The sequence below is a fragment of the Cololabis saira genome, chromosome 14, assembly GCF_033807715.1.
Source record: "Cololabis saira isolate AMF1-May2022 chromosome 14, fColSai1.1, whole genome shotgun sequence".
Taxonomy (NCBI): Eukaryota; Metazoa; Chordata; class Actinopteri; order Beloniformes; family Belonidae; genus Cololabis; species Cololabis saira.
The window spans coordinates 11,218,834-11,242,064 of NC_084600.1; the positions used below are offsets into that span (position 1 = coordinate 11,218,834).

A 23,231-nucleotide genomic window follows, 5' to 3' on the forward strand; every position below is an offset into this window, starting at 1 on the left:
CTCCCCTCAGCCTGCCAACTCAGAGAAGGAGGAAAGCAACCAAATTCTGCAGTGTCTGTACAGCCGCCCGGATGAGCCGTCCAGTGTGATGTGGATCTACGAGCCGTTCAGAATCTGCTCCCGTCGTTACGTCACGACAGGAGTGATGCGTGAAACCACGCCCACAACTAACTCCGCCGGCCGGAGCATCCGTCATTTTTTCGTAGCAGTGTATCGCGTCATTCAGGCAGCCAATCAGCACAGTGCCTCATTATCATAGCCCCGCCCACTCAGAATCCTGCATAGATAATGAGGTTAGAGAATGGGAAGATAAAGACATGGCTTAGAGACTGAATTTCTAATTTATTTAGCAAAAAACAATCAAAAGCTCGTTTTTAATACATTCAAGGCCTGTTTAAAATAGATATTAGATGCCATAATAGGTCCCCTTTAATGTTTTTAAGAATGTATTTTTTAACATAAAAGTACAGTAAATCATTTTTTTTAAATGTGATTTTGAATTGATTTGCACATCAGTATAACTGAAAACTTAATCTCAAAAATGTTTATTTTTCTGTTACCAAAAAATTAATATAAAATAAACTACTTTAATAAAAGTAAATAAATAAAAAAAGTTAATCAAGTTTGCAATTGTTACTGTCGCCAGATTGTTAAGTATTAAATAGTCTGTAAATTGAAGTCACTGTGAAAAATGCAAAAAACGACAGATATGATCACCTTTTCCCACTGACGGTTTAAGGATAATCTCAGTTAGCCCTCCATTATTACAGATAAAAGCACTTCAAGCCATACTACCTTGAAAATAAGAATGATTATGCTATGTTAGGTCTTAATTCACAGCTCAGAAAAGTCATCGAAAGTGCTAAGTAGCCACTGTTTGGTACCTTAAATTACATACACTGTCACTTAAAATAAATCACGTCTATATTCCAACAATTGTGGCTCACTATATTTTTACCTGATGATGTACATAAACATTCACTCGCTGTATCGTGGACATACTGTAGGTGTGAAGTCAAGCTATGGAAGCTAAAGCTATCTTTTTGTACAAGGCTGTAAGTATATTTAAAAAAAATGTTTAAATCATTTTAAGATTCTTCGATTTAAGATCTAGTGGTCTTTGCTGAAATTATTGAATACACAAAACTGAAGGCCATAGGCTGACTCTTGAATGAGTCAGCTGAAATGAATGGCACGATACATGGATTTAGTTTGGTCATTTTAGTAACTAATGTTAGTAAAAATCCAGCCCCTGCATTCTCAAGTGACAGAACAATTTTAAAATTAGCTCTGTCCTGAAATAAAATCAAACTTGTTGGGAAGCCACCATATAGGGAAAAAAGGCTGTGATTACACATTCAGCTTGGCCACAATCCTACAGTGATATGAACATGATCAAAAACTCTTTATTAGTGGTCGTGACTCTCCTATCATCTGAGAGTGTAATGAAGAGGCCCGGAAAAGAGCTAATTTTAAACTAATCAACCATTAATAATTATCTGTTTAAGTGTGGATGGGAACGTGGCAACATGTGTAGCACTTCTTTGAGGGGTACAAGGATAGAAAATGTCTTTTCAAGGTGGGAAAAAAAAAATCAGTAATGGTAACATGTTGAAATGCTAATGAAATTCATTGTTTGAGAAGGTCATGGCACCGTTCTGCTGTTTTATGTCTGAGAGATGGAGGGAGATGAATATTTAAGTGATATGTCAGCTTCCCGGTCAGCTGTCTCATGAATGACAGCTCAGTAAATTTAAAATGATTAAAACAGTCGGTAAGATGTTTTGAATATTATAACATCCCCAGGATTCACTTGTGCCTATGTGTCCCATTGATTTAAAGAACTTCTACTACTTTACAGCAACAAAGATTGGAGTAAACTCTGGCAAATGACAGTTCTTTTACTTGTATGGTTGTGTTCGAAAACTAATTGGTAAAATTAAGGTTACAAATCCTCCATGGAATTGGTCAAAATCCTAATCATACATTCATTGGTCTTTCTATATTAAAAAACAAAACAAAACACAAAAATGTTGCATTTCAGTATGGAGCTAGAACAGCCTTATAATTCACAAATGCACACGCCAATCCACAAATGCACAGGACAAAATTCACAAATGCACAGGCCAATCCACAAATGCACAGGACAAAATTCACAAATGCACAGACCGATTCACAAATGCACAGAACAATTCACAGGTGCGTAGTACAAGATCCACAAATTTATTTTTGATGCGCACACAAATATAACCTGATTTACAAATGTTTTTTGTCTGTGAGCTGCGCTGGATTTGCGTGTGACTTTTGAGACTCCCCTCACGTGACTCGATCCACAAATACGTTTTTTTTTTAACACGGAAGGATCTGCAACCAATCAGATATCTTCCTTTGTTTTAGCCAATCATAAGAGCGGACCCCACGTGGGGGACAATTGACTCGTAAACCAATCAGATTAAAGGGGCGGATACACCTGCTGTTTGGGCTTAGAAAAGTGATTCAATATTTGGAGTTGGTGGAGTAAAGATAAATAAACAAGACAGCAACACGGGATGGAGAGGAGATCACTGCTCTGCTTTTCTTGTGATCTTTCTTATGATCTCGGTAAAGAAAACGATCTCCTGACTACATGCACGTGCTTGCTTCACCTGCTGCTCGTCCCCATCAGGTAGAAGGATGACGGCCAGCTCTCTGCTACGGTCTGTCTGGTTCTGAGCTGAATCAGGGGGACAATCCCATGTAACACGTAGTCAAACCAAACGGAGAAAATACATAAATATCTCCGCTGTTTCTCATCATCAGTTGCTGCATCGGCAGGACTAAGCTCTCCAGTCTCCCGACGGCTCTGGTTGAACGGCCCCACAAACCATCTCCAATCGCGCTGTTTTCTTTACCGAGATCACAAGAAAAGCAGAGCAGTGATCTCCTCTCCATGAGTTGCCGTCTTGTTTATTTATTTTTACTCCACCAACTCGAAATATTGAATCACTTTTCTAAGCGAACGGCGCCAACGCAGCTGAAACAGCAGGTGTATCCGCCCCTTTAATCTGATTGGTTTATGAGTAAATCGTCCCCCACGTGGGGTCCGCTCTTATGATTGGCTAAAACAAGGGAAGACATCTGATTGGTTGCAGATCCTTCTGTGTTAAAAAAACGTATTTGTGGATCGAGTAACGTCAGGGGAGTCTCAAAAGTCACACACAAATCCAGCGCAGCTCACAGACAAAAAAACGTTTGTAAATCAGGTTATATTTGTGTGTGCATCAAAAAAAACATTTGTGTATCTTGTCCTACGCACGTGTGAATTGTTCTGTGGATTTGTGAATTTTTTCTGTGCATTTGTGGATCGGTGTGTGCATTTGTGAATTATGAGACTGTTCTAGCTCCATATTTCAGTGTTTTTCTTAGGATTTCCCAATGCCTGTGGAGGCACGCTTTATGCAATGTGACTTTGCCTTTGCGTGATGTGGATTTTTCTGGCCCTAATTATTATGTTGAGAATTAAAGGAGGGCCGACAGATTGTAGCTTCCATCCAGTCAATTATTGACAAATCTGTGCCTCGTCAAACACTGACCCAGATGTCACTTCGTATTCTGAAGGGATTAAGTTATCTGTTTCATGTACTTATCTAATTATACAAGCTTTTAAATCTCTCAAAAATGCGGAGTCACGATAAAGAAAAAGTATTGTACAGTTTCCGGATTTATTATTAGACATTTCTGGAATAATCTAACAGTATATAATATGTATTACAAAGCAGTAGAAGATAATCACCCAGAGTTGAAGGTTTTTCATAGATTGGATGTTGTTTGGTTGCAAACCAGACTAAAACCAAGCAAGTTAAGAAGTGGTGTGACTACGCTTAAGACTTACTGGATCTCATGGTGAGTCACTAATCTGTTCATCCAACTGGAAACTCAGCAGCAAAAATTCAACGAGAGGAGGAGAGGGGAGAGATGAAGGTCAATGTTGTTGTAGCTGCACACTCGTTCTCCTCTGTGCTCCACAAAGCATTTGTTTCCAGTGATTGTTAATTATCAAAACAATATGAGGCCATATTATTTCATTAAAAGTTCATCATTAACTATAATGACCTCACTCAGTGAGATGAATCTTTTATCACTGTTTGAAACTTAGTAGAAAATGTGGACTGTTTTGGATTTTTCAGGTCTACAATTAGTTTTAGGACAAACAACATTGTCATCATCAGAGTGTATGAAACGGTTGAAGTATATTTTAAACAGGAACATCCTGGGCACGTACCACTGCCTCTCTTTGAGCTCAATGATTACAGTATATCTGCAGAACTTGAGTAGTGACAACTAAGCATGACTGTAATTTCAAGCTTTCAGAACTGACAGATCAAATGTCCTCTGCTGGACAGCAGTTCACCTCTTCATAGCTGAATGTCAGAACCCTTCAAATCCTCATGCAAACAACCTTTCAACGGCCATTTCTCCTCTGCTCGTGTGTGACAGGACTTTGGTGAGGAACAACACGCGCACCAATCCTAAATGTTTAATGCAAAAAATTTACATAGAATAGAAGACACACTGGCAGCATTGACATCAGCATTCCACTGCTATTTTCACAGTCAATTTCTGTATACTTGAACAGTACAACAGGATTACGATAGATTTATTTAAAAAAGGAGGTGCATAATTAAATCTGCTATTTCTGCATTTCATCTGAGAAGACCTGACTTTAAAATGTCAAAGATTAATGTTATCCTATTACTTTGTTAAATAACAGACATTTCACTATTTAATCCAATTACATTATTAAAGTTATTGAAAAAGGGTTAAGAAAAATATGAGTTGAAATTGCTCTTTGATTGATTATGGTGAAGTATAGAGTATTTAATTTACATCTTATCAAGGAAATTGTAAATGGAAATGTAACCACAATAACGCTAAAGTGTTTTATACCACGGTCTGTGTGAATACTCGATTCTGATTGGCTGGCAGGTGTACATTAAAAGTGATAATCTATACCTAGAAAATAATTTCGGTAAAATTGCCTGATATCTTTAATATCATTGGGCTGGATAAACTGCCAGGTGGTAACCACGGCAACGGAGATTCAGAGAAGAAGAGCCGGCTACCGCAGGATGGCGACATGAGTGATTTTGTAATTTCTCTTAATTTATTTGGTGAATTTAACAATTTTGATGACTGGGATGCAGAAGAGGAGAGAAAAGAAAATAGGCGGACTAGAATATCTCCCGTTGCTAAGTCGTATCTCAGGTCCGTCCTAGTTACTGGAGAAGTCAACACTGTGTCCATTAAGGACTTTATGGGACGGTAGTGATTGTTCCAGGTATTAGTCAGACCCTCCGGTGTTACCAAGGAAACTGAGTTATGGCTTGTTAAAAAACGTTGTAATTTACCAGGTTCCAACGGCTGCAGACGAGGGATTAAATAGTCCGCTCAGCCGCTCAGCTGGGGCTTGTTATAAAACTAATGATTTCAACTGAAAACACATTAAAGCATGAATAACATATCTAATATTTATGTTTCTTGGTAAGTGACCGTGGTATAAGCGGGATAATGCCCTTCCAGGTGGACATTAACATAAATATATGGACTTTGCGGGGCGTGAACCGAGGTTTGCCTTAGCAATGGGACTTAGCAACGGGAGACACTGTAGTACTGCCATATATTTATGTTAATGGACACCTCGTCGGGCATTATCCCTTACATATTACCTGGACATTTCCTGCATCCATGTGGTTGCCTGGCAACCAGCCAAAACTCCCCATCTCCCATCTTTGTGCAAGGCTAATTTAACCAGATGCTGGCCACTGTTTCATGTCGAGCACACAGTTGTGAGAGTGATATCGAGGGTTTCCTCTCACTATTCATCCAGTGATATGCTGCCAAACACAGACAGGGCAGAATTAGATGCAGCACAGCGGCATCCCTGTGTGTCGTTTCTCTGGAACACTGTCCTGTTGTCCCCGCTGTTCTGAACTTGATTTACAGCAGCCAACAGATTCCTGAACTATGTTTTGCATTTGAATGCTGTTTTATGTGTCATTGTGTTAAATATTTCCCTGCGTACGGAACATGCTCCACCTCCCACTCCAGCATTAACACAGATGCATCCAGCAGCCTGCCAGTGACAGTTTGCCCTGTGGCCATTTATGTCCCAACATCTGTTGAAAATCGGTGAGGAACATTGGCAGATAAACATGTGTTGGACACAAACCTTTCTTTATCCTCTGTTCATTCTGTTTTTATAAAAACTTTTTGAACCCAACCATAATGGCCAATAAACTCTAATCAAACAGTTTTTCGGGTGACAGACCTAACTGCATGAAACTTTGTCTTATCATTGCAGTTGTACACATGCAGACACAGAACATAACAGAAGGCACAAAAACAAGTACAATTCGAGTATTTTAGAGGAAATTAGCAATAAACTTGAATAAGGAAACAAAAAGAAAAAACACTAAAGGCAATGCCTGGGGAGTTGCTAAGGGCAACCCTAGTCGGCCATATGCTGTATAGACGTATTGTGCCGCTGCATCCCTATTAGCGGCAGAACAAACAGAATTAAAGCTGCAAGCAGCAATGAACGAGCCCTCGCACCCTTGTGCACGTTCAGGCTGCAGTGGAAGCGCTTGTATGACTTGCATGTAGATTCTTCAGGCCTGGACATTTAGCGGATGACACCACCGCCGACTCTGTATATCAAAACCATTCAAAAGTTATGGCAGAAAATTGGAACTATCACATATCCACCAATCAGAAGAAGGGGCGGGGCTAATTCATGCCAATGAAGGTCAAGTACTCAATACCGAGTCTGATGACACCACCCACATGTCTTTATCACAACCCGTTCAAAAGTTATGGCAGAAAGTAGGAACTATCAAATATGGACCAATCAGATGAAGGGGCGGGGCTAATTTGCACCAATTATGTTCAAGGACTCAAAACCGAGTCAGATGACACCACCCACGAGTCTTTATGTGAAACCATTCAAAAGTTATGGCAGAAAGTAGGAACTAACTCATATGGACCAATCAGATGAAGGGGTGGCGCGCTTTTTGGCGTCTATCGTCGCCACTGTAACGCTTTTGACTGAGAAAAGTAATGCGCGTCGTCGCAGGATGGAAACGTTACGGCACGTTATGGTTCGGGCCGTATTAACGGCTGAAGAAGTGGCATAAATTGCCCAAAATTACACGATTAATTAAAAATGGCCGACTTCCTGTTCAGTTTCGGCCATGGCGCCAAAAGACTTTTCTTAATTTTGCGACATGATACAGGTGTGTACCGATTTTCGTCCATGTACATCAAACCGTATTGTGGGGCTTGAGGCACAAAGTTTTCTAGGGGGCGCTGTTGAGCCATTAGGCCACGCCCATTAATGCAAACCATTAAATATCAAATTTTTCGCCAGGCCTGGCTTGCGTGCAAAATTTGGTGACTTTTAGGGCCCGTTTAGGGGGGCAAAAAGGCCCTCCTTTCATCAGAAGAAAAACTAGAAAAATAAAAACGAGAACGAGAACAATTCCTACAGATACAATAGGGCCTTTGCACTGTAAGTGCTCGGGCCTTAATAATCTGAGGACATCACAAGCATGTCTGCAGTTCTAAAGAAGGAAATGGTCATGGAGATATCCCAGTTTTGTCCTGAACCACATTCCCCTTTTTAAGCATCCAATTAAGTGAAAAACAAAATTGCCTGAAGAGAATGGCAAGAATTCAATCAGCCTGATTACCAGGAAAACAGGTCATTAAAACTCTCCTCCCATTGAATGTTCCAGTCTAACTGAAAGAAACATATGGTATGCTTCCTTGGGCTATGTTCACACCTTTGTGTTTCTAAATGCACATCCCTATAGCTTTAAGAGCACCTCTGTGCATCAAAACTGCAGTAACTGCCGCTCCTGACAAGCCTAAGCTCTGATCTATCAAGCTGAAGTGAATGTAGCACAAACAAGTATTTTCTTGCTGTTTACCCTTTCTGATTTTCTTTCCTGCATCATGACTCAGAGTGGGTTCGTGCAACACCGGTTTTTTGTGCAGAAGACACTCAGCTGAAGCGCTGTTTCATGAAAATGAAATGCTTTTAAACCTGGGTATCCTGGGGTGATTTTCAGAGAGCTGTTATTGGAGGTAGGCTTTTTATTAATCTGTGGCAATGAGCAAGAGGCCAGTGCGAAATATGCATTAAGTGTATGTCAAATGTTCTGTCTGATACAGTGTGATAACATTATGGCTGTTTGGTATGGATTACATTTTTACTTCACTGGGAAGCACTTAAATGATATCTTAGATATGTGCCATTTGTGTTGTTATCCAAAAGGTTTCTGTTCGGGGGCGGGCTGGCTTATGTAGTCAGAATTTCTGAGGGGTAGCTATTGAGTAGTGGGTAGAACTGGTTGCCTTCCATCTGGAAGGTCACCAGTCTGATTCCAGGTCTCTGTGTGTGTCGACGCGGGAGTTCTCCCTGTCCCTGGATACATGGGGAGCGTTGGGTCAGGAAAGCAATCTCAGGTCAAACTTTTGCCATATCAACATGTAGAATATAATGATTTAATGTGGCGAGCCCTGAACAGAAAAAGAGCTGAGGTTGGATAGTCAGAATTTCAGAGGCTTTCTGAGGGGGGCGAAAGTGACTGATGACAATTACAAAACCATCTAACTCTTTGATGGTTTCATGATAATGACTTAGCCTCCACAGCCTATAGAGGGAATGCGCATGACGTCACAGATGCGACTTCACAGCGGGTTACGCCCACTGAGTGGCAGAAAGACTGAGTGGCAGCGTAAACTTTCAGTTTGCGCAACCCGAAAACATCTGAAATGGGAAAGAGCTGTTGTGCGATCGACTGTACTCATACTGTAGATTTAGCAAGAAATCGGAGTTACCCTCTTACAGACTGCCGAAAAATAAGCTTAAGAGAGACAAATGGGTCGCTGCAATTCGCAGAAACAACTGGATTCCAGGCACCAAAACGTGGATTTGCGGTTCCCATTTTGTATCAGGTAATGTTGGATTTTTGGGTAGCTAACATTAAACGGTCAAATCATAAAGTTCGGTGTCCTCATCACTTTAATTTCCCCAACAAATCCTGCCTTGAAGTTGGACCAAGCGTCAAGACTTTTTTAAGCCTTCAAGCTTTGCTTCGTGTATTTCCCCAGCGTAGAAAATTAAGCACATATAAATATCAGGAAACTGGATTTGTGGCCAAATATTAATGTCCATGGACCACTGGTTCTTGGGGTAACTGTTCGGGTCACTGTCAAGTCCAACTGCCTTTAATTGAAGCCGATAATCGGCTGTTATCCCGCCTTTTCCACAGTTTCCCCTACTAGTTGCAGCTGTTTTTGCCACTCAGTGCGAGTAAGGGGGCGTGGTCCAGTGGGGAAGTGTCGTCAATGCATACCCTCTATAAGGGGGCCCTACTGATAAAAATTGCACAGTTTCCAGTTTACAAAGTAGGAGCCGCAAACCTGAAGCTTGAACACGCAACAAAAACATACAAGTACTTGGTGTGACGATCTTCTACATTGGGAGCACAGAGAGGGCAGAAGGCTGTGATAAACCAGACGTCCAGCCCACACTCACCTGTATTTCATACTGGTGTGGCGCCCGATGGCCTCCTTCATGTGGGCATGGCCCTGTGCCGTCTGCCGGGACCCGGGGCCCTCCCTGGTCTTCACAGAGCCCTGGGTGATGTAGTTCCCATTGCTCCCTTGTCCACTACCTCCTCCACTTCCTCCACTGCCACCACCTCCCCCTCCTCCACCACTGCCCCCGACCCCCCCACTGCTTCCTCCAGGAGGTGGAGCGGTGCGAAGGCCACAGAGCCGGTCTTCACTGCGACTCTTCAGGTTGTGCTCAGTGCAAGCGAAGGACACCTGCATCCTGACCCGGGTCTGAGCTGCGTCTCACTCACTCGGAGAGTCTGAGTCCAGGGGGCTTTTGTTGGGAGTCACAACAAACAGTTCTGTCTGCAAACCTGCTGCTGCTGCACAGGTCTCGCTGCTGTGGCAGTGCAGAGATACTCTTCCAAAGGCCTCAGACAGGGCAGGTCAGAGATTTTGGCTGGGAGCGGCTGTGAACAGGCATGAGTCCAGCCTCGTACATGACACATGCAGAGCTGCTGTCTGCTCCTTCTCCTGTCTGCTGATGCAAAACTGGCAGATGGCTCATAGAGTTTTCACACTCACAAGATACATCAGGGCTGCCCTCCAAGAATCACCAGGAGGCTTGTAAGCTCTCAGCAGTCATCAGATGAATTGGGGGGGATGTGGCAGTTCTTGGGAAGCCCCAGAGAGCGTCGGCCTTTTTCCCCACATACATGCACACGCTCCTATATGGCTTATGCTGGATGATACAGCACTTGCCAGCTTGCTGCTCTCCCTTCAGCTGAGGTTGGTGGAGTCTGTGTGGGGCTGAGGAGCTCCGGGGTGTACCGCAGCAAGAAGCAAGACAGAGACAATCCTAACCACAAGCATCCTCGCACCTCCCAGGGAAATTAGGCATGATTTTTGTCGCAAAGCAGAAAACACCCAGCTGGATCTCTTGCCTTGACATAGCCGAGGCGGGCGGCTGGAGCGGGATGGAGAGACTTGATTCACAGGTTCGGAGCGGCGCGCCGCACCATCAGCATCCCCATCAGCATCAGCATCGCCCCGCAGCAGCAGATCCACGCACGCACAGGGAAATGAGCAACAATTGGAGCACGCACGGAGCCGGCTTGTGTTACCTTCACTAGTTCAGAAGCAAAGCTTCCCCGTCTCCTGTTATCCACCGCGCACCGTTGGAAAAACGGGTTGGAAAAACAACGCCGGCGCGCTCCAAGCATCAGCGGCAGCCGTCACCTGAATCCCCCGACGCCGCCTCTCGGCTCCTCTTCACCATCATTTTCCCCTTCTCGGCCAGCCTTTTTTTTTTTCCCTATTTTATTTTTTTCCCAGAGACACCAGAATGTTCACGACACACAAGCAGCGCAGGGGTTTGCATTAACTCCGTGCATGTGTGCGTCATGTGTGCGTCTCCGTGCTGTGCATGTTGTTCTCAGGCTCAGTCTCTCCCTCTCTCGGGTGGGATCTCTTACATTTTTCATCACACTGACTGGCACATTTCAGCACATCGTCACAATCAAATATATGAACGGAGATGTTTGGTCCCCAACCGTGTGCAACAAAAAATTTCCAAGTCATTCGTTTATATTCATTTATTATATGAATAAACAGGGTCTTCCCTGTTTATTCACACTTGGCTCTCTCGTTTCCATATGCAGGAATCTGGTCTACCACACCCATGGCCAGATAAAAACCCATACACACAGTACACACACACACACACACACACACACACACACACACACACACACACACACACACACACACACACACACACACACACACACACATAGAGTATTTAATGTGTGTATACATATATATATATATATATATATATATATATATATATATATATTTATATATTTATATGTATGTTTATATGTATAATCAACAAATCACCAAAGTAATACGGAATCACACTAATTGCTTCATCTAATAAAGAGCAGATGCAAGACATGAGGCACATCACTATGTAAAATCATAATCACAAATCACAAACATCATGTCAAATCAATATCAAATATTTATTGCGTTTGCTGGCCAGACAGGGGAAACAATCCCTTCAAGCATATGTTCAAAATCTTAACTATTCTGACATTTCCTTAGAGAAAACTGTCAATCGAGGAGGTTTCAGCTGCTGTTCAGTATTTGCCTTGCTGGGTCTGCTTCCCCCAGAGAGGCAATCTATAAAATACCTCACATGTGGGCCGCTGAGTGGCGCAGTGGATTAAGCAAGCGGCTCATATACTGAGGCTACAGTCCTACTGTGGTCGTAGGTTTGAATCCCGGCCTGTGCACCTTTGCTGCATGTCATCCGCATTCTCTTTCTCAGTCTACCCCCTTCCTGTCTTTAACTTCAATAAAAGGCCACTAGGGCCCAAAAAAATCTCAAAAAATGCACACACACATTCATCACTTGTGTCAGTTTGTTCTTAGGTCTGTGGAAGTCTTGTGTAGAGTCGGCTGTCCCAGAGCAGATTGCATCAGTCAAATCAGCTGCTTCACAGAAATGTTCAGCTTCCAGGTGTATAGACCTGCTTCTGATACGCGGGAATCTCCCAAAATGTGTTGACTAAATTCTCACTACAGAGCTAGTTAGTTCCACCTCTATATCTCCTTTATCGTACCTCGCTGTGCAGTGTGAAATGCACTTTAACACTTTTCTTCTGCCTAGAACAGGGGTCACCAATCCTGGTCCTCAAGGGCCGGTGTCCTGCATGTTTTAGAGTTTTCTCTGCTTTAACACACCTGATTATAATTAATCATCGTCATCACCTTGTCATCAAGGTCTGCACAATCCTGTTAACGACGCAGTCACTTTTATCACGGTGCAATGAAGCAGGGAAACATGTAAAACATGCAGGACACCGGCCCTCGAGGACCAGGATTGGTGATCCCTGGCCTAGGCTAGAACATAAGTGTAACAGCATTAAAACATATGTGTAAGATGTGTGTATGTAAGAATTTTATATCTGATATGATGAGAGTCTGTAGCATTACCACTTTTGACCACTTGAGGGTATAAAGATTTGATGTGTTGACAAACGAGCCTCTGACAATCCTGTACTCAGGGCCGGTTTTTGCTATGGGCAATATGGGCGACTGCCCAGGGGGCAATCCACGTGGGGGCGCACGAGCGCTCTCAAAAAGAAAAAAAAAAAAAAAGAATTTGCCGCCGGGTAGGGCAAAACCTCCACCACCTTCTCACAACTTTCTCTCTTCTCCCTTCTCTCTCTCCTACCTTCTCTCCTATTGGTTGTGCCGAGATGTCATCACAGCGCGACACAGTGAAATTAAAAAGAAATTGAATGGGAAAGCCGGCGGCGGTCTGCGCTTTGCGCCCTCTATGTGAAAGGGGAATAGAGGGCGCAAAGAGGCCAATAGGAGAGAAGGTGGTGGAGGGTGAAAAAAACTTTCAGGTTGTAGATCAGAGACGATCAAGATGGTGAAAAAATAATTTTGGCTGTGAGTCTGTGTGAGGAGGTGTGGGATACAAGACTGCACCCAGAATTGGTCTGACCCTTCCAGTGACAGTAGCCAAAGCAGAAAGGAGTTTTTCCAAGCTGAAACTTATTAAAACATACACTAGATCCACTATGTCACAGGAGCGTCTCTCTGGACTTGCCATCATCAGCATCAATCATACAGTTGCGCAACAGATTTCGTGATGTAATTGATGATTTTGCTGCAAAGAAGACAGAAGTAGAAAAGTTCTAGATTGCACTTTAGCATTGTACACCTGTTGTAAAATGGTGAAAGAACAAGTTAAAATATCTGCTACAGTCTGAGCACTCAATTCAGATTATGTGAATAAGCCTAATTGTATTTTTTTTATTTATTCATTTTATTTTATTCATTATTTATACATTTGAATGTGTGAAGGATTAGTGTAATTTACACACAGGTTTTTTTATACACACTGTATTTCATCTATTTGTCTTATTCATTTACAGTATTTATTAAAGATACATGGCTGTGCATTGATGGGATGTGGTTTTCTTTTTCTTCGCAGCGCGGGCGTTTGATGGACTGTTCGCCCAGGGCATAAAAGTAGCCAGGACCGCCTCTGCCTGTACTGATGAGTGGGGATGGTCTGATACATCTTGTAGTGCCATATTATCCCAGTAGAGGCACAATTTGTTCAGTTTTAAGCCAGTAGCTGATGCAAGAGCTTTCTTTTGATAACCTCCCCCAAGTGGTCAGCAATGGTATTGCTACATTGAGTGATTTTAAAATAGCGGCATATTTTTTTTTTTACGTCAAGCCATTTCATACGGTAGATAATATGGTATGGTATTATTCAGGTTAATATAAATGTGGCTACTTCATTATAAAGTCTGTGTTTTATATCTGGGATATTCTCTGAACTACAAAATCTGCAGTTGTCACAAAATCGCGGAAGTCTGTTTATATACGGCTGTTCCTCATTTTGCAAAATGACATGACCTGAACACTTCAGGTGCATTTCCATTTAAAAATATAACAATGTCAGACAGCATCTGGTAAAAATAGAAATAGAAACAGTGTATTTATGGTTTCAGGAGGGAAATCGTGATAGAATAAGAACAAACATTTCCCACAGTGGTACATTGTCTTTGGCAGGCTCCCTGCTGCCTTCAGCTCGGTCAAACTGCAACAGGAATAGATCCTGCTGAAAACTGTTTGTGGTATGGCTCAAAGATTATTTATACAAAAGATTAATTGAAAAAGAGAGTTATTAAATACTTAGTACAATTACTTTAATATTAGCCATCAAAATTTAGATTATATTTTACTTTTATATTTAACTTTGCATACCAAAACAAAAGACCTGCTTCATCTAATGACAACATTTTTTGGTCAATCCACATAATCTGTGTTACACTCACTCTTCCACACCTGCTCTGCAGTTTGAAGAGCAACAGAGTGTTTGTTTCCAAAGAAAAAGGAGAATATAGAAATTAGCCTTCAGTTAAGAAATGTCTCATATTCAGTCACAATTTATAACTCCAGTCTTCAAACAAAATCTGAACCTAAATGCGATTACAATACATTCGAAAGCCTCACGCTTAGTCTGAAACTCCCGAGCTGGAAATCAGAGAAGCCAGTTTTGTTAGTGGTAGTGTACCGGCCCCCTGCTGGTGCTTATCTAGAATTTCTGTCAGAATTTTCAGATTTCCTATCTGGTTTATTGATCAGTATAGATAAATTCATCATAGTGGGTGACTTTAACATTCATTTATGTAATAATTGCTCGGGGGTCATGTCCTGCTCTCTGGAAAGATCCTAGAGACAAATTATGTTGTAAAAGACGCTAATTGAATTGAATAAGACAGTTCACATCTTGTTCATCATAACAGGAAATACCAGAGGGTCACATATCTCATGCACAGGTGAATGTTGTTGCTATGCATATTGGGTTTTAAGAGCCAATTTAAGTAAGAACAGTTCTGCCAGAGGTGGTGGGATCAGCTAAATAACCAACACTATGCTAGAACAACAGAAAAATGTGTGCTACCAGTAAATGAAACATTAGGGTGTAATGTGCATTTAAACGTACATGAGCACATTTTCTGAAATTGCTAGCTGCTTGATTACACAAGTGATAGCCTTGAGGCTGCAGATGTTTTGCTTTTTTTCTAGTCATTGTCTTCTCACCAGGGTGACACTGCCACCTAGAGGTGCTTTCACATGGGCCCAGAGCCATGTGAATATAACTGATGCTGTCTTGTGCAGTAAGATACAGAGTTGTGGTTATGAACCAATATTTATCAAAAGCCAGTACGTCAAAAGTGACATTGTCGTATATACAGAAGGCAGCAATGATCAAGTATGCAATGACCTGCTGTATACATTCCATGCTTCAGTTGCAAAGCCTTTGTTTAGTTAGTCTTGTTCTAATATATTACACAACTTCAGATGTAAAATAATTGCTAGGAGATGCAAACAGTGTAACAAGCAACTGTCCATCCCCTGCTGCCAAATCCATGCATCATTAACCCTTAACTTCTGCACCGCTGATGTTGACCCTGTCAGGCTGTCTTTTGAAGGCTGAAATTAGACAATGACTCATGTACGAGTCCCATTAGTGATTCCAAACAACCAAACGTCTCTGTGGTTCAGCCACATTTATTCACTGGTCATTTGCTTTGAAATCTCATCAAACGCTGATATTTCTTTCTAGGTCATCAGTGCAGGAAAAAAAGAAAAGCATGCAAATTGAGTTTTTTTCATCCATGCATGATGTTTCCACTCACTGCCTTTAGCTGTAACCTTCAAACTCAATTCAGTTCATGTAACTGTAATAATTTAGGGAAATATTAAACATTTAAACAGTATTAGTGCAAATGTTTCTTCTAGATGTAGATGCAGCAGCTTTATGCAAGCACATAGAATTTGCAATTCACCTTTATTGAGAAAGATTATATTTATTAATAATAATAATAATAATAATAATAATAATAATAATAATAATAATAATAATAATAATAATAATAATAATAATAATAATAATAATAATACATTTCATTTGTTAGGCGCATTTAATGGCACTCAAGGTCGCCATACAACAATCAGAATACAAAAACACAATTTAAACAATAGAGAACAGCAACATTTGCAGCAGAACACAAAAGACCACATAAGTTGTAAGTGTACTTAATTGATTAAAATATCATTTGTGAAACAAACCTCACCAGTAAATTCAAACATGACATAGACATGTAATGACAACCAAAAATCTTATATATATATATATATATATATATATATATATATATATATATATATATATATTTATATATATATATTATTAGGCCTGTGTTGAAAAAAATCGATTTTCCGATTCTAAATCGATTCTCATATTAAAACCTAAAAATCAATTTGTATGTCTAAAGATACATTTTTTTTCATCATTACAACTTTTGGTATTTTTTTGTTTATTCCCAAAAAAGGAATGTTTTGTTGGACACGAGAATAACTTGTGCCATGTTTTCACCTTTAAAAAGGCAAAATTTCAAGGTGTTTTTCACATATGGCTAAAATCGTCTCATCTTCAGACTGTGGTGTTGTTTGAATTGCAGTTCCATCTCACCTGTATGTCATTGCAGGGCGTTCAGCCTCACACTGGTCCAAAGAGAGGCAACATTCCCTGAGGTAGAGCTCCAGCCTGCGTCGCTCCACCAGCCGGTGTGCAGCCTCCAGGATCTGCGAGGCCAAGGCCTCGGACTCGCTCCTCGGCTCGGGGGACCTGCTGCTTCGGGGCCCGGCCTTGGTCACGATGCTCCCAGAGGAGCTGGACGCCTTGGGTTTCTTACTGATGCCATACAGGTCCTCCACAGAGTATTTCCCTCCTTTACCTCCTCCAGCACCCCGGCTGGCAAACATCGTTATCAGAATTCAGCTGCAACTGGAACTGATTAAAAACCCAATCTTCGCTCCTCTCTTGCTTGGTTTGTACCTGCTATATGTACTTTAGGCAAAAAACTGCCACTGAACTAGAAAAGGAAACAACAAGGCAGTGCTATTTTGATTTGAAACATCCGGTCCCGAGGATGTCAAACATCAAACTGTTAGAGACAAAAGCTTGAAGTACTCGTAAAATATCAAAAAGTCTTGATTCTTCCTTTGTGGAGTCTAAATCCAAACTATAACAAAGGCAGTCCTGACACATCAGCAGCGGCATCCAGTCACAGACAATGACTCCTGCTGATGTGAGGCACTTCTTTGAATAAATATGGATAGAAAAAGCAATCAGGATCTTTCTCTCTTTATCTCTCAAAGGAGGGACAGTGAGAGGATTTGTGAGCTGACATTTGTTCAGATTAAGAGCATGGCTGGAAGTATCAGTGGAGGCTGTGAGAGCCCAGATCCCTGACCTTTGCTTCACATACAAAGTGCTGTGGATTTTGCATCTTTACCTACGTGATCGCTTGATCTGCTGCGTCCACTATTATGAGAAGTAACACTCTTACTGCCTACGGACCAACCAGCTCAGCAGGGGTTAATGTGCAATGTGCAAGCCCCCCACCTATTATTACAGATGTGTGTAGTAAAAGAAAATGTGATTCATGAAAGTGAAATGGAGACAGGCAGACAGAAAAGGAAAGTCTGAAAAATGATAGTGATGCAAAGTGTGCACCTTTTTTATTTCCTGCATTACAGATAAAAATGCAGGGGACAACAAATAAATCTGAATTTTGGGTCAAACTAATGAGAAGATCTGTCATCATGTAAACGACTGCAAGGTTATTATTTTGATTCCTCATTACAAGTAAATTATAAGGATACAATGTGTAAAAAGTGCACCGATCCACAGATATCAAGCTTATTGGCGGCCTCATAAATATCTTTTTTTTAACCATCCCTGCTCCTTCATCTCCCTGCATTTCCATCAGGGCACCACTCCCAAGCTGTGGTCCTCCCTGTTTGTGCTGCAGTGGCTTTTAGAGACGGAGATCATCTGGGATTAAGCTGCTATAATCACTCTTTTGATTGACTGGAGTCGTACACGCAGCTGTTGGAGGTCATCCTCGATCTTCACTGTAAATTGCAACACATGGGGTCTTTCAGGGTCAGGTTGGATGCGTGTTGGTTTAAATTGTCGGATTTAATTCTAGAAGATGGGAAAATATACATTAGGATTTCTGTGAGCAATCCTGGTCGTTTCATTGTGTAACTGTCAGATATCTGGGTTGGAAGAGAGATGTTTGTTTATAGTGATGTGTTACATAACTGTGCAAAGATGGATTTAGTCAGTCTAACAATATTGCAACTCTGGGGTATAGAACACCAAACCACGATGGAATCACACAAGTTTTCCTTTCAACCTGTACATAATGTACAACGATGAGTGGGATCTTTACTGTGTGAAGTGGGTCCACTGTGGAAAGAGATGTGCCCACATAAATCCAAAAGCCAAGTCACCACTGCTGAGGATCCTCACTGGGTTTACAATGTACTTATTAGCCAGGGCTTTCTTATTAGATTCAGATTCAGATTCAGATTCAGAATACTTTATTAGTCCCAAAGGGCAATTCATTTCTACACTCGGCCTGTCCATAGCAACAAAATACAATACACCAAACGGCCAATATCCACGATCACATCAGCAACAACAATCACAACCAGTGACAGCACAGCAGAGCAGGATGCAAATACTTCATGGTTCATAGTTCATGGCAAGATAACTTCAAGATTCATTGTGCATTTAGCAGCCTTATGGCAGATGGAATAAAGGAATTTGCATAGCGGTTTGTTTTCCGCACATAATCCCGCCGACCTGAGGGCATAATTACAAAGTGGTTGGCCAGAGCATGATCAGGGTGGGAGAGTATCCTGTCTGCTTTCTGCACCACCCGTGCTTTCCAGAGGGAGCAGAGGTCTCTCCGTTTCAAACTCCGTTTGATTTTAGAGCAAACTCTGATAATGTCATTCAGACACTTCTTGTCTTTCATAGATAGACCACCAAACCAACATGTAAAAGAAAATGTTAAAAGACTCTCAATAAAAGTTTTATAAAAGGTACACAAGATGTTTCTGCTGATACCAAAAGAGTTGAGTTTCCTCATCAGATGGATCGTTTGGTTTGCTCGCTTTACAATGCCATCAGTGTTTTCATTGAATTACATTTGCGAGTCAAACACAGTGCCCAAGTATTTGTACGTTTTCTTCATTGTGAATTGTGCTCGGTTTGGGGTCGACACTAGAATCGTGGAAGTCCACGTGTAGGGATGGTCCGGCAGGCGAATGGTGCTTAAGGGAAGTACTACCATTATTATCCAAAGAAGAAAAGGGCTTCCACTTAGCTGCTTTCTGGATAGAGGTTTTTACATTGTTTTTCACGCATTTTATTTGACAGCTTTAGTACATGTCGGTTAATAAAAATAAATTTTATACCATGCAGTCCCACATTAAAAACAAGAAAAAAAACTGCAGTCCATCATGACTGCAGCTGTAGAAACATAAGAAGAGGGGAACGCTAAAAATAGAAACTAAAGATCAACCAAAACAGTTATCCATACATTTAATTCGTACTATCCATTGGATGCATTGTGAAGGAAATTTAAAAAAATATAGGAGCTCAGCACATCGGCACCAATACAGAATAGCTAGTCCAAAGAACAAGAAGAGCCTTCTGGAAGACATTTAAAAAAACATCCACCTTTCCACCATGACTGCAGCTGTAGAAACAGAACAAGAAATACAAGAACACCGTCATTTAACAAGAAAGATGAAGCAGCAGAGTCATCTGGGTTGTGTGAGTTTTCTCTGGGTACTCTGGTTTCCTCCCACCTATTGTTTTCAAGTAATTGGAAAACTTGAATCAAATATAAATGAACGATTATTACATTTTAATTCAAATGTATATTATGTGCATTCAACCTTATATCTTGAATTAAGTATTTGCCATACTTCTATACTGTGTTATAGCGAATGCCACTGTCAAGAACTCAGTGAACAATTGTTATTATACATAATATATATATATATATATATATATATATATATAAATATATATATATATATATATATATATATATATATATATATATATATATATATATATATATATATATATATATATATATATATATATATATATATATATATATATATATATATATATATATATATATATAATCAACAAATCACCAAAGTAATACGGAATCACACTAATTGCTTCATCTAACAAAGAGCAGATGCAGGACATGAGGCACATCACTATGTAAAATCATAATCACAAATCACAAACATCATGTCAAATCAATATCAAATATTTATTGTTTCTGCTGGCTAAATATATATATATAACTCACTGAGACCTAAGATGCTCTAGAAAGAAACTCCAGGGAAATCTAACACACAAAACAAAATGTTCTGATTTGATGAAAATGTCCAGAGCATTTTGAAATAAAAACTATGATGACATCTTTGCGCTGTTGTGTAGTTTAAGATAAATTTACAATAAAAATGGTGGATAAAAGAAAAGCTTAGAGGGTCCATAGCTTGGTATCCTCAATGCAAACTGTGCCAGTTTGCAGTTTTACTTTTGAATGTGTTGCACACCTGAAATGTAGGAATAAAAGTACAAATGAAGAAAGACTGATGAGGCATAAGGTGACATATCATGGGGTTACACTGTCTAATGAAAGAAAATGTCAAAATAAAAAGGACTTTTTTCCATATTATGCCAACTTTCACTGATATGGAGTTGTTTTTCATCCATCCATTTTCTATACCTATTTCATCCTTAGCAGGGTCCCGGGGGTCTGCCGGAGCCTATCCCAGCTCATCACAGACGAGAGGCAGGGGTCCACCCTGGACAGGTTGCAAGCCTATCACAGGGCCACTGGATGGATTTGTATTAATGGATATTAAACATCTACATTTGAAAAAATCTAAAATATCTCTCTCTAAAAGGAGCTGGAGTGAAAGGAACTAAATATTTAGATAAAACACATTATTCCACTGATGACACAGCTGGTTTCCTAACTTTCTGCCTCCTTACATCTTACAAAGTATGACCGTTCAGATGTCTGTGAATTGTTATTAGCATCAACACACTGATGTTTCTGATTTAATAACCTGATGATGTATATAATAGTCAGTCAGGGAGATTTATATATTTATTCAACTGTTTGCGATCACATTTTGTATCTCTGTATACAATTCAACATGAAATGACCTCCTCTTGGCTCAAGTAAGTGTTTTGCGGTCAGTTCTCTGAAACCTCTGGAACTGGTTGAAAGGGTGAAGCAGTTAGCTGGGTTGCAATATATTCTGAAGGTCTCTATTTATTCACATCTGTTTCATATTCATCAAAACCTTCAGCGGCTCAATGGATGAGGCCTTTTTGGAAGAGCTCACTCGCATCAGTGGACAAAAGTGATTACAGAATTGTGCTCATTTGCAGAGGCCTTTCCCTTTGAAGGGGATGATTGCAGGGACGGGGAACTTCACTTCTCTGATTAGGAAGGAGCCTGAGCTGATGCACGAGGTGGAGAAGTCCTGGCTAGATATCTAGCCGAGCTCACCTCCAGGCTCCGGCTTTGGAACTAGTCTCCTTGAGTAATTGGAAAAAATAATTTGGATTCCTTTCCCGTGCTTATAGTTGTCAGTGGAGTTTACACAGTACTCGAGTTGTAAAAAGAAATGAGGGGGGATGGTGGATTTGATCATATGGGGACAGATAATTTGTGCTGATTACAAATAATATAATATATTACAAATAATAGCAGTGACCAAAACACCTGCAGAAATACTGCAGGAATGACATAGCAGCAGTTAAATGCAGCCTTCTGTAAGCTTTAAATATCCACTGGGCTTACATCAAATACATCAAAACACTACAATAAAAAACACTTTTCTGAACTTATCAATATGACTCTGTCCTTCACAGGATAAGTAAAATGGATCACTGAAAAAACTCAAAATCTTAACAAGAATATTTGTCCTGTTTCTCGTTAAAATGTCTCATTTTAGTAAAGAAATCTCATTACACTTAAAACAAGACTCATCACTGGAAAAAACAAAAATTTTCACCTGTTTCAAGTAGATTTTCACTTGAAATAAGTAGAAAAATCTGCCAGTGGAACAAGATTTTTTTGCTTGTAATAAGAAGATAAATCTTGTCCCACTGGCAGATTTTTCTACTTATTTCAAGTGAAAATTTACTTGAAACAGGTGAAAATTGTCAAATGTTATTTTTCTGGTGTTATTTTTCTGGTGATGACTCTAAATGTTGAAATAGCAGTAAAACCACATTCATTGATGAAATGACATAAGGGATGGAAAGGAGGGATGGCAGTTTTACAGGGGGGATGATTTTGATTGTTGTTATTTCAGTGGGGATGCCATCCCCCTCATCCCCCCTCAACTCCAGTACTGGGTTTACACCAGTAAATGAGGGCAGCCTCCCCCTGCCTTCTGGTTAGGTAACAGGTCCTGGCTATTTTAATGCTTTTTGAACTCAAGCTTTGTAGTCCGTGGATGGAGTGCTGGAGAGTTCCCCTGCCGGTGACGGCCTCATTCTGCTGGGACTTCAATACTCAGGTGAGAACGACAGTGAGACCTGGAAGTGGGTGATTGGGAAGGGACGGCCCAGGGCCGGCCCAAGCCTCCATGGGGCCCTAAGCAAAATGTGATTTTGGGGCCCTCTATTACTGCCAATAATACCGATTATTGATCATTGATCAAGTGGATGTCTGCTGTTGCTGCTTCCGCTTGCCTGCACCAAACCCCCCCCCACCCCCTCTGGTCATCCCGCTGCTGCTTCCACATGTTGTGTGCTGCTGACGCCCCCGACCACCCCAGCAGAAAAATCTTTCAATTAATATTTATCAAAGTCAGCAACTGCCCCTACTGGCCACACAGAGAAGCAACAGATAAAAGGTCAGAGAGCTGCACAGTTCAGCAGTGTTGTTTCCATCATCCTACTGTCAGCCTGGCATGTTTTTACCCATCTATGGGTTTTAATCTGAAATGGGGGCAAATTCAGCTACAAGAGGGTTGATTTACACTTTTCTTTTTTTACCTTGTCTGCACACATATTAATGGTTAATACCATGCTGGTAAGAACCTAAGACATATATATGTGCATTGTTACTATATTTAATATACATATGCATAGATACACATACAAACCCAGT

The 23,231-nt window shown here is 40.8% G+C and overlaps 1 protein-coding gene across 2 annotated transcripts in view; it reads right to left on the minus strand.

Moving 5' to 3' along the window:
* LOC133459576 (voltage-gated potassium channel subunit beta-3-like) overlaps positions 1-17,280 on the minus strand; it is a 39,699-nt gene extending 22,419 nt beyond the window's left edge. Inside the window, exon 1 of one of the 2 annotated variants that reach the window (XM_061739665.1) lies at positions 16,676-17,280. In XM_061739665.1, coding sequence (XP_061595649.1) covers positions 16,676-16,968 — 293 coding nt within the window. In that variant the 5' untranslated portion in view covers positions 16,969-17,280. Of the gene's footprint in view, positions 1-9,580; positions 11,098-16,675 lie in introns of those variants that run through there. The other variant, XM_061739663.1, reaches the window with a different exon arrangement.
* Between the last annotated feature and the right edge of the window lie 5,951 nt (positions 17,281-23,231).